At 39.9% G+C, this 13,411-nt stretch overlaps 1 protein-coding gene across 3 annotated transcripts in view; it reads left to right on the top strand.

Moving 5' to 3' along the window:
• Positions 1-13,411, top strand: part of DOCK2 (dedicator of cytokinesis 2) — a 1,177,826-nt gene that overhangs the window by 281,458 nt on the left and 882,957 nt on the right. For all 3 annotated transcript variants that reach the window (XM_044280877.1, XM_044280878.1, XM_044280879.1), the window contains exon 13: positions 11,514-11,639. In XM_044280877.1, the coding sequence (XP_044136812.1) occupies positions 11,514-11,639 (126 nt within the window). The remainder of the gene's footprint in view (positions 1-11,513; positions 11,640-13,411) is intronic.

Genomic DNA, 13,411 nt, shown 5'->3' on the forward strand with positions numbered 1-13,411 from the left:
GCTGTAAGGCCCCCTTCACACAGGCGTCGCATGTGAGAGCTGGATGCGTTCAGGGTGCGTTGTGGGAAACCCGCACGAGTAGGTACACAATTGCAATCAGTTTTGTTTGCGATTGTGTTCCGACGTTCAGTTTTTGCATGCGCGTGAGAAAAAACTGAACTTGGTACCCAGATCCAAACCCGGACTTCTGCACTGAAGTTTGGGTTTGGGTTTGGTGTTCTGTAGACTTTATTATTTTCCATTATAACATGTAGGGCTCTAGATTGCGACCAAAATGGTCGCCAATGCGACTTAAAATTGGAAAATGGCGACAAGACTTTGTAGTCTTGTCGCCATTTGCGCCTAGACCCTCCTCTGCTCTGTTGCTTTCACACACGAGTTAAACTGACATTGCAAATTCTTATCGCGAATATAGGTACTTCAAAAAATAGTGAATATTTAGAATATAGTGATATATATTCGTAATTTCAAATATTCAAGATTTTTTTTATTGCAAATTTTCGTTATGCAAATTTTTATTGTGAATTTTTCAACTGCCGAATAAAAACATGATTCCACCATGCTTCTTGCTTGTGTGCCAATGACTCATTGGCCCACAAGCAAGAAGCAGGGATGAATCATGACTTTAAATGGTAAAAATTATGAATATTCTAAAAGACGAATATATAGTACTATATCGAATATATAAATCTTTTCGAATATTCGTAATATCAGATTGGAAAAAATTTCAACTATTGAAAAAAAAGATTATAGCACTATATTAGCAAAATTGCTCTATATTTGTATTTTTTTCAATATTCTCTATAGATTCTTGTTTTAGAAAATTACAAATATTCAAAAAAACAAATATATTAGTTTTTTCGAATATTCGTAATATTCTAAAACAAGAATATATAGCAATATAGCAAATATTTGAAAAAAATAAAACGAATATAGAGCAATTTAGCTAATATAGTTCTTTAATCTTCTTTGTCTAATAGTTGTAATTTTTTCTCATCTGAAGTTCAGATTGTAAAAAAAATTCAACTATTAAAAAAAAAAAGATTATAGCACTATATTAACTAAGTTGCTTTATATTCAGTTATTTTTTTTTAATATTCGCTATATTGCTATATATTCTTGTTTTAGAATATTACAAATATTTGAAAAAACAAATATATTCGATATAGTGCTATGACTATTGGCCCACAAGCAAGAAGCAGGGAGGAATCATGTTTTTACTCGGCAATTGAAAAATTAGCGATAAAAAGTCGCCTTACGAAAACTCGCCTTATGAAAATTTGCATATTATGCGATCATTACTTTTTTAATTTTTCGAGTAAAAAATCGTACAATATAACAAATATTTAAATTAGCGAATACTCGACTAATATTCTACAAAATATTCGTGAAATATTGCAAATTTGAATATGACCCCTGCAGCTCATCAATACTCACCACCTGGTGAGCGTGGTGATGTCAGCGCAGGTTCTGCTGAATGAAAATAGAAGGATCTTCTATCTTCATTCAGAAGATCAAGTGGATGAGCTCCTGCACCTGCCCGATCACCATGAATTACATGGTCCTTAAGTCACGTCCAGAGATGACGTACATGTACGTCATGAGTCCTTAATGGGTTAAAGATTAGCCAAATTTATCAAACCCATTTGATACATTTGGAGCAAAATATGCCAATGCTGAATCAAGCAAAACCGACTTCAAATATTCCCTTCATGATAAATTCTCCCCAAAGGATATAAATAGAAAAAAATATGTTGTGGGTGAAGTTTCAGTAGGCCAGAGCTTAATAAAAAGCATAAAATATAAACTGCAAGATGTAGTTCAAGGTAGATGAGCATGATAAGAGCAAATTGGCAGTAAGATATCTATGTTTAACATAGTTATGTAATACTCTTACATAATGTGACAACTAGATTACTGGGACACAACATTTTTTGTCAGAGTTTTTCTATGAACAGTAGGAGGTTGCTGACACAGGATTGCCCTTATTGGGTTGGCCATTCTGTTTTTAGGCTGGGCACAATATAAGAGACTCAGTTATTTCCATCAGTGATTTTGAGCCCAAACCAGGTGCAGCTATAAAACACAGAGCAGGTGCAGATCTTTCCCGTATACCTTATGTCTGTTGAGGCTTTAATCCTGGCTTTGAATCACAATCACTGATGGAAATCACTGACCAAAACACTGACGTGTGAATGAGGCATAAGTCACGCCTAACTAAAATAATGTATTTTTATTAGATATCATTAAAAGTTGCATTTTAACCACCTCAGCTCCCCTAGCTTAAACCCCCTTAATGACCAGACCACTTTTTACAATTCTGCACTACACTACTTTCACAGTTTATTGCTCAGTCATACAACTTACCACCCAAATTAATTTTACCTCCTTTTCTTCTCACTATTAGAGCTTTCATTTGGTGGTATTTCATTGCTGCTGGCATTTTTAGGGGTATTTATACTGCCCTGGCATTTTAGGGGATTAGTTTGGAATCCAAATGCGTAAAAAATGCCCTGTGAAATCCTAAAGGTTCTCTTTAGAATTTGGGCCCCTTTGCGCACCTAGGCTGCAAAAAAGTGTCACACATGTGGTATCACCGTACTCAAAAGAAGTAGGGCAATGTGTTTTTGGGTGTTATTTTACGTATACCCATGCTAGGTGAGATAAATATCTCTGTAAAAGACAACTTTTCAAAAAAAATTTATACAAAGTTGTCATTATGCAGAGATATTTATCTCACCCAGCATGGGTATATGTAAAAATACACCCCAAAACACATTGCTCTACTTCTCTTGAGTATGGCAATACCACATTTGTGACACTTTTTTGCAGTCTAGGTGCACAAAGGGGCCCAAATTCCAATGAGTATCTTTTGGGAGAGAATTTTTAGGCATTTGGATTCTCAAGCTTTAGGGCCCGTAAAATGCCAGGGCAGTATAAATGCCCCACATGTGACCCCATTTTGGAAAGAAGACACCCCAAGGTATTCTGTGAGGGGCATGGCGAGTTCATAGAAGTTTTTTTTTGGCACAAATTAGCGGAAATGTTTTATTTTTATTTTTTTCTCACAAAGTCTCCCTTTCCGCTAACTTGTGACAAAAAGTTCAATCTTTCATGGACTCAATATGCCCCTCAGCGAATACCTTGGGGTGTCTACTTTCCGAAATGGGGTCATTTGTGGGGTGTGTTTACTGTTCTGGCATTTTGGGCGGGGCTAAATTGTGAGCAACCCTGTAAAGCCTAAAGGTACTCGTTGGACTTTCGGCCCCTTTACGCACCTAGGCTGCAAAAAAGTGTCACACATGTGGTATCGCCGTACTCAGGAGAAGTAGGGCAATGTGTTTTGGGGTGTATTTTTACATATACCCATGCTGGGTGTGAGAAATATCTCTGTCAAATTACAACTTTGTATAAAATTTTTTAAAAGTTGTCTTTTAGAGAGATATTTCTCTCACCCAGCATGGGTATATGTAAAAAGACACCACAAAACACATTGACCTTCTTCGCCTTAGTACGGAGATACCACATGTGTGACACTTTATTGCAGCCTAGGTGCGCAAAGGGGCCCAAATTCCAATGAGTACCTTTAAGGAGGGCATTTTTAGGCATTTGGAATCCAGACTTCTTCTCACGCTTTAGGGCCCCTAAAATGCCAGGGCAGTATAAATACCCCACAAGTGACCCCATTTTGGAAAGAAGACACACCAAGGTATTCCGTGAGGGGCAAGGTGAGTTCCTAGAATGGTTTTTTTTTTTTGGCACAAGTTAGCAGAAAATGATTTTGTAAGAGAAAAAAAACTAAAACATTTTCCACTAACTTGTGCCCAAAAAAAATATTCTAGGAACTCGCCATGCCCCTCATGGAATACCTTGGGGTGTCTTCTTTCCAAAATGTGGTCACTTATGGGGTATTTATACTGCCCTGGCATTTTAGGGGCCCTAAAGCGTGAGAAGAAGTCTGGAATATAAATGTCTAAAAAATTTTACGCATTTGGATTCTGTGAGGGGTATGGTGAGTTCATGTGAGATTTTATTTTTTGTCACAAGTTAGTGGAATATGAGACTTTGTAAGAAAAAAAAAAAAATAATTCCGCTAACTTGTGCCCCCCCAAAAAAAAACTTCTATGAACTCGCCATGCCTCTCAGAAGTGATCTTTATAGCGCAGCAGCGATTTTACGGTGTTTTTGCAGTGATCAGAAAAAATTCTGCGCACAATATCAGGCCTGATCGGGCTAACACTGTGTTTTTTGTAGAGCCTATAGAACATGTCCAATTCTTGTCTTGTCTAGATCTGGCAATGTGCGGATCCGCAAAATGCGGAAAGCACATTGCCAGTGTCCGTCTTTTGCAGATCCACGGTGTCTGTGTTTTGCGGATCCGCAGATCCGCAAAACACATACGGACGTCTGAATGGAGCCTAACAGGGGGGTGATCAATGACAGGGGTTTAATAAGGGGTTAATAAGTGACAGGGGGGGTGTAGTGTAGTGTGATGCTTGGTGCTACTTATTACAGAGCTGCCTGTGTCCTCTGGTGGTCGATCCAAGAAAAAAGGGACCACCAGAGGACCAGGTAGCAGGTATATCAGACACTTTTAACAAAACAGCGTCTGATATACCTTTCAAAGGTTAAAAAAAATTGCATCTACAGCCTGCCAGGCTGTAGATCCACTGGTTTACCGTCCGATCCAGTGAATGCGCGCTCCTGTGTGCGCGCGTTAACAGGAAATCTCGCCTCTCGCGAGATGACGCACCAGCGTGTCCAAGAGGAATAACAGGGCCGCCGCCAGGATGCAATCCTGCGTTCGCGGTCCGGAGGCGGTTAATTAGAGATGAGCGAATTTCATATTTAGAAATTTGTTCATGCTTCATTTGGTGGTAAAATCAGAATTGCATTATGGATTCCGTTACCACGGACCATAACGCTAGTCTATGACGGAATGGCTTTCCATTATTTATTCCGTCATAATAGAAGTCTATGGCATGCATAACGGATCCGTCCCGTTTCCGTTATACTCCAGCATAGACCTCTATTATGACAGATTTAATAACGGAATGCCTCTAAAGGCACTCCGTTATGCATTCCATCACAGAATTGCATTATGGTCCGTGGTAACGGAATCCATAACACAATTCTGCTATTTAACACCAAGCGAAGCGTGAACGAATTTCATAACATGAAATTTGCTCATCTCTAATTTTAATGCTGCTGGTTCTGTGAATAATTTTTATATTATAATACCACAGTTATACAGTTGACTTACTGTCAGTCGACACGCAAGACTTGAAATATTGTTAATCGCACAATCTAGAAAAACTTTATAAGGAAATTTAAAGTGAGTTTCCTATCTTATAAACTGATGGTCTGTTAGTAGGCTATACCATCACTTTATGATCTGTGGGGATCAGACGTCTGGGAATTCCCTATCCTGATAATGCAGGTGCCGCAGAGCTGGGTTCACTTGAAATGGGCTGTTTCCTGAACAGCAGGTGGCCATTGGCCAACTGCCACTGTGCAAGGAAAAACTGTGAATAGGACACAGTGCTAAAACAGCTCTGTGACCCCTTCATGCTCAGTATCTGCATCGGTCCCAGAAGTCAGACCCTCACTATTCATAAAGCGAGGGCACATCCTAATGTTATACCATAACCTTATAAGTTGGTTATACTCTATTAAATGTAGCCCCTCTGGTTCAGACACAAATATTGTGCAATAAGGCTAGTTTCAAAATAGCATTGAAGTGATCCAGCAGGCTGGTGTGGAACAGCCTGCCAGAGTTTATCATATTCTGCATATCCGGATAGGGCCAGAGCACCGCGAGACCCCCGCCAGACCCCATTGACTATAATGTGACCCAGCAGTGATTTGGCCAGTTTCAAGCACTCATGCCAGAAACCGGATCCCTGCTGGGTCCCATTATAGTCAATGGGCTCCAGTGGGGAAAAGCAGTATCCAGCTATGGTGGATATAACTAACTCTGGCAGGCTGTTCATCTGTTGGAACGGCTTGCGGATAGTTTTAACGCTACTGTGAAACTAGCCTAAGATAAAGTCTTGTGTCATAATAAGCTGTTATATGTACAGGAATCTATTTCAAGAGTTGTTAGTGGGAGAATCCCTTCAAAGGATAAAATTCTGGTTGCTCCACTCACTACTTGGGCAGGCTTATTTTATATGAATTTAAAGAGGACCTTTCACCGATCCTGACACTATGAACTAAGAATACAGCCATGGAGAGCGGCGCCCGGGGATCTCACTGCACTTACTATTATCCCTGGGCACCGCTACGTTCTCCTGCTATGCCCTCCGGTATCTCCAGTCACTAAGTTATAGTAGGCAGAGATTTTGGTCACTAAGTTATGGTAGGTGGAGTCTGCCCTTGTTCTGCTGTAGCTCTGGCCAATCGCAGCGCAGAGCTCACAGCCTGGGAGGTTATTTTCTCCCAGGCTGTGAGCTCTGCGATGCGATTGGCCAGCGCTACAGAAGAAAAAGGGCAGACTCCGCCTACCATAAATTTGTGACCGAAGATACCGGAGGGCATAGCAGGAGAACGGATCGGCGTCCAGGGATAATAGTAAGTGCAGTGAGATCCCCGGGCGCGGCTCTCCATGTCTGTATACTTAGTTCATAATGTCAGGATCAGTGAAAGGTCCTCTTTAAGGGGAATATGTCATCACAAAACTACCATGTTTTGTGTTAAACATATGATTTTTTTAAATTTATTTTTTAGAATTTTTGGTATTCTTTTTCCATGTCACAGTATTTGTACTATCTGTATTTAAAAAAAAAAATATCCAAAAAGTCATGCAGTTTTTGCACTGGCCACTAGTCCCTCTTTGAGAGCAGCCACGTGGAGCACAGACATAATAGACTGCAGCTGACCTAATTGAGTTTTATGGGAGATTTTTCTAGGCATGGTTTGTGACCAGTGCAGAGGTAAGGAGGGATAGGCTGCAAAGCTCACCTACTGTGGATGGTGGATCCTGTATTATCTATACAGAGGTTCTATCTTTCATTGTAATCCTGCTTGTGATGATCAAAAAATGCCAGCTGAAACATTACATGCACAGAACTTACTAATTATCTTGACATATTTTAGGATTAGAGGCCACTTTGAAAGTTGCATGATTTTAGGTTTTTGTTTTATAATAAATATATAGTGACATGGAAAAATTTAAAAAAGTACATGAAATTCAAAATGTATTTTACATAAAAATACTTTAAAGGGTTTCTGTCATGAGAAATAACGTTATGTAGCTGACTGACATTAGCGATGGGCTAATGTCAGCAGTACATAACTGTATGCTTTATAACTCCCTGCCTGCCGCCGTTCTCTTAAAGACTTTAATATGCTAATAGGTGCTATTAGGGCATTGCTTCAGCACCTATAGGCTCGGTCTACGCACCCTTTGGCATGCCCAGGTCCAGTTGATTGACTTTCGAGTTCTCCTCATCGTCCCATAAATCCTGCGCCGTTCCGTTTAGTATTCGGCGCAGGCACAGTGAGCGAAGGACGCGCACCTGCCTGAGCCGAAGGAAGGAAGCCGACAGCAGGAGCATGTCCTTCACTCACTGCGCCTGGCAGGGAGTTATAAAGCATACAGTTATGTACTGCTGACATTAGCCCATCGCTAATGTCAGTCTGCTACATAACGTTATTTCTCATGACAGAAACCCTTTAAAGAGGACCTGTCTCCACAAAGTACTGTGCAATCTGCAGGCGGCATGTTATAGAACAGGAGACGCTGAAAAAATTGATATACAGTTTGTAGGAAAATCTTGTATTTTATACATGTAAATCTCAGCTTTTTTTTTTTTTACTTCAGTTGTACATGTGGGAAGTGTTATCAGTAATTACAGGTCTAAATCAATCTTTTCCCCAAAACCATGGTGGTCATTTACTAATCTGAAATACACCTAAACTAGGCATATTTCAGGCACAGATGGCAGCAAAATGGTTAGTTGCGCCACTATCTGTGACTTTTCCTCACTCACACCAGGTCTAAAATTGTGGGCGTGGTGTGCGTGGGGATGGGCCAGCAGGCTCAACTAATTCATCATTTTCTACGTTTTAGGCGTAGAAAATGGTCTCAAAAGTAAGATGGATGGAAGCCGTATTACATTTAGAACTGGCGCTGGATGCACCAAAGATATGGAGAGGCCGGCGCCTATTCATAACTTCGGCAGATACACTGCCAGCACAGGGCCTCTATTAAGACCGGCGTCTAAAATGTGCCCCTCTATATCAATATTCTCAGTTCCTCCTGCTCTATCACATGCTGCGTGAAGATTGTATTGCATTTTGTGGTGTCAGATCCTCTTTAAACAATAGGTCATTTTCTGATGCTCCACTCCCTTTAATAGCAGCTGTACAAGTCTGGAAGCCCTAGTAGGGTATAGGAATAAACCATGCCAACATATGCGTAATACACACCTTCAGCCTTGTCATGAGTTAATAGAAAGTAAACTCATATTCTATGTTATAAAGAGTAATACATAGCATGCGTTAAAATATGTTTAAAATACTACTAATCATAAGACATCTTAAAATGCTCTACTAGTTATAGATATTTGTACTACTGGTTAAAATAAATATAGTCTGGTTGAAACATAGTTGATATTGTTAATGTACTTGTTAGTTCACATATGTTAGGACAAGTGGAGCACGGCAAGTGAAGAAATATGTACACAACACTAAGATGTCTCCTGACAGAGGTCAAGTTTCAGAAGACAGTTAGGAACAAGACAGTTAAGGGGCTGTCAGGAGAGCTACAAAAGGAGAGGATGCCATTTTCTATCTGACCTGTCTTAATGGTAACAGATAAGAAAAAAAGGCAGACATTGAAGTAAAAGAAAATAAATGTATAGCAGAGTCAGGGGGGCCTATTGTACTACTCCCTGATCTAGTGTTGAAAGACAGAATTACAATACTATATGATATACCAGGAGATCATTAAAAGGGTTGTGCCATGAATAATATTCTAAATTTTTCAAACCAATACTTTTGTAATTGGATGTAATTAGAAATATAGTATAGTCACTAAGCTATTAAAGAAAATGTATCTGTATAGCGCCACATGCTGTTTGTTCTTTTTCTTATTCCTTGTCCATCTTCCTATTTCCTTCACTTTGGTGGTCACACATGCGCAGTTTAAAACTTGAATTGAAGTTTAAATCTTCAATTTTCACCAGCCATATGTACTGTTAGAAGATGTGTCAGCTACAGGGAAAGAGCTACTGCAGAAAGGACTAGTGTTGAGCGCGAATATCAATTTTTTTTAGCGAATATCGGCACTTTGTGAATATTTCGACTATAGTGCTATAAATTCGATATTTCAAATATTCTTTTTTTATTGCTTTATTTTTTTCTTTCCCACTTCCCTAAAGTAGTTCTTACCTGTCCTTAGGATTCCTGGCTTTCTGGCTGCTCCATTCAGTGCCCGTTGCCGCTTCTGCCGACTTCCGTGCTCATCACCATGGGAACGTCTCCGTACTAGAATGTACTGTCGGATTTGAGAATTACGTTGAAATCGCAATTCAATTAATTCAAGTTATAATAATCGAATTGCGATTTCAACTTGGACCTTGTTTACTATGGTTGGCTTGGTAGAATTAGCGAATATGACGAATGTATTTGTCATATTCCTCAAAACGAAGATAACAAAGTATTCTCCATCTTCGTTTTAGCTACCTATTCGTCAACTTCGCTAATTCTAGCAATCAAATAGTTGAGTATAGAGACAGGTAAGTTTAATTTGATATGCGATTATATTACTTTGCTTTTTTTGTTATAAATAGAATAATTATTATACTTGATAATTATTATAATTATTCTATTTATAAAAAAGTGAAAATATAATATAATCGCATAGCGAATTAAAAACAGCTGTCTCTATAGTCAACTTTCCTATTTGATTGCTAGAATTAGCAAAGTTGACGAATAGGTAGCTAAAACGAAGATGGAGAATACTTTGTTATCTTCGTTTTGAGGAATATGACGAATACATTTGCCATATTCGCTAATTATAACTTGAATTAATCGAATTGCAATTTCAACTTAGACCTGGTTTACTATGGTTGGCTTGGTAGAATTAGCAAAGATGACGAATATGACGAATGTATTCGTCATATTCCTCAAAACGAAGATAACTAAGTATTCTCCATCTTTGTTTTAGCTCCATATTCGTCAACTTTGCTAATTCTAGCAATCAAATACGGAAGTTGACTATAGAGACAGCTAAGTTTAATTCGCTATGCGATTATATTACTTTGCTTTTTTAAAATAAATAGAATAATTATAATACTTGATAATTATTATAATTATTCTATTTATAAAAAAAATAAAAAAATAATATTATCGCATAGCGACTTAAAAACAGCTGTCTCTATAGTCAACTTTCCTATTTCGATAACTAGAATAATGATGAATATTCGATTTCGACGAATATGAGACGAATATTCTAGCAAATATTCGCGAATTTCGTCGAAATCGAATATGGCACCTCCCGCTTAACACTAAAAAAGACATGCTCCCTGAGCTGCTAGCTCGAAAAAAATCTAGCAGAGCAATTGGAGCAATGAATGGGAAGATCTCTGCATCCATGATCTCCAGGCTCATGCACATGTCCGTAGCCTGTTTTGCAGTCCGAAAATTACGGGTTCGCAGAACACGGAACTGGCCATGTGCGTTCCGCATTTGGTGGAACGGAACATCTGGCCCATAATAGAAAAGTCCTAACCGTGTCAGTAATGCGGACAAGAATAGGACATGTCCTATATTTTTGTGGATGCCATGGAACAGACATATGGATGCGGACAGCACATGGTTTTTGCTGTCCGCATCGTTTGCAGCCTCATTGAGGTGAATGGGTCAGCATCTGACCCACAAAAAATGCAGATAAGATGCAGACAAAAATTTGTTTGTGTGCATAAGCCCTTAGAGATTGGCATCTACTATATGATGACAGTTTCATTTGTTATATTAGTCATAGCATAACCCATTTAAGTGTAGTATTCCGATCTCAGCTCTCTGTGAACCTTTATAAGTTATCTATTACTGTTACTATTCTGATTCTATTCAGATATTCATATTTTGGAAAATTGTATTCAATATTTTTGTATTTGGAACTGTTCCTAATAAAGAAATATCTTCAAAACCTCCATTCCTGGACTACTATGCAATTTGACTTTTGGACATATAGGATATATTTCACCTTTTTAATACCCCATCCACTTACACAGTCTAACTATGTATATGGTGCATTTGTTTTTTGTTGTTGTTGCCCCATCAGTCCATCCCTGTATACCATTTCAAAACTTTTGTTATATTAAAATTCATGACCAGTGTACAGCTAGCAAAAATACAATGTTAGTTAGAAATTAACTTGCAACTTGCTGTATTCTAAATAAATGGAACAAGCTATAGAAGTAAAAATTAAGCAGAGTGATAGAAAAAAACTGCTAAAGGATTACATATTATTATTAAAATTTGCATTCTGGAATATCATTTTGCAGGTCTTTGGGTTACATTAAAAATGTTGGTTGGTGATTCTGCTCAGATTCGGAAAGACTATCCTCATCTCGTGGATAGAACTACAGTGATTGCACGGAAATTAGGATTCCCTGAAATAATTATGCCAGGTAGGCTGTAACAACTTACGTTTAACATATTATCTGTTAACACCTTAAGAAGCTTGCCATCTTTCCCCTAAAGGACCAGGCTGTTTTTTTTTAAACTTGACATGTGTCACTTTAACTTTATGTGGTGTAGGGACTCACTCTGGTGGACAGGATTAGCGGACGCAGTATATAGGCAATTACAAGTTCTTTGGATCAAACTGTTCAGTGTTTTGTTCACACTTTAGGCAAGTGATAAAACAGTCATATTCAAACAAAAAATGACCTTGCGGTGTTAGTGGTAATTCACACCATGCGGCAATTCTGCCTCAAAGAGTACTTGTTGATAGCAGCACCAACCTGTTTTTACGCCAAACAGGTAGCAAACACAAGGCTCCCAGATACCAACACAGAGACCTGGCTTCTAAGCCCAGTTGCCTATTTAAGGACAGCCAGATGCTGCCAAAACTCGGACCGACATTTAAAATCCAATATTTGACCTCAACTCGCTGTAAATCAGCCCAGCAGCACATGCTGGGAGGAAAATCCCTGCTTTCCCAGACCAAACCTTTCACTGTGTCACATACCCCCCCTCCTTTGTTCAACGCTGAGGGGGTGAACAAATGCCAGACAGTGTATCCAGAACATGGCATCTGCATTTCCCTGTAACTGGCCTGCCCTGTGTTCCACCGAAAACTTAAAGCTTTGTAGGGAGAGAAACAATCGGGTGACCCAGGCATTTCTGTCCTTGGCCTGGCTCATCCACTTGAGAGGGGAGTGGTCAGTCACCAGGAGGAATTTTCTCCCCAATAAATAATAGCGGAGAGATTCTAGTGCCCACTTGATAGCCAGGCACTCTCTCTCTTTCCACTATACTATACCAGGTCTCGGCTGGGGTGAGCTCACGGCTGAGGAAGACAACGGGATGCTCCTCCCAGTTGCCTTCCTGAGGCCTACTTCGAAGGCATCGGTCTGTACTAAGAACTACATATTAAAGTCGAGAGTCACCAAAACCGGTGACCCGCACAGGGCCGACGTCAAAGTGGAAAAAGCCTCTTCCGCTCGCTCATCCCAGTGAGCCATCACTGACTTTTGTCCCTTCAAGAGTACTGTTAAGGGTGCAGCTAGAGAAGCAAAATCGGGAACAAACCTCACGTATTAGCCCACCATTCCCAGGAATGACTTTATTTGCCTAGTGGTGACAGGTCGGGGCCAATTCCGTATCACCTCTATTTTGTTCAGTTGGGGTTTGATGACTCCGCACCCAATGACATACCCCAGGTACTTAGTCTCTTCTAACCCTATCGCACTTTTTTGGGGTTAGCGGTTAGGCCAGAATTCTGAAGGGAGTCCACTACAGCCTGCACTTTGGGCAGGTGACTTTCCTAGTCAGTACTGTGGATGACAATATCATCCAGGTGAGGCTACTTTCCCACTTGCGTTCGGAGCGGATCCGTCTGGTGTCTGCACAGACGGATCTGCTCCTATAATGCAAGCGATGGTATCTGTTCAGACGGAACCGTCTGCATTATATTTTACTAAAAAAGTCTAAGTACAATTTGTATTCAGACTGATCCGTCCAGACTTTACATTGAAAGTCAATGGGGGGGGGGGCGTCCGCTGAGCGGAGCGGAGGACAGACGGTGCCAGACTGATGCATTCTGAGCGGATCCACATCCACTCAGAATGCATTAGGGCTGGACGGATCCGTTCGGGGCCGCTTGTGAGAGCCTTCAAACGGAACTCACAAGCGGAGCCCCGAACGCTAGTGTGAAAGTAGCCTAAGCCGAAGGGTA

The sequence above is a fragment of the Bufo gargarizans genome, chromosome 2 (genome assembly GCF_014858855.1).
Source record: "Bufo gargarizans isolate SCDJY-AF-19 chromosome 2, ASM1485885v1, whole genome shotgun sequence".
Classification (NCBI taxonomy): domain Eukaryota; kingdom Metazoa; phylum Chordata; class Amphibia; order Anura; family Bufonidae; genus Bufo; species Bufo gargarizans.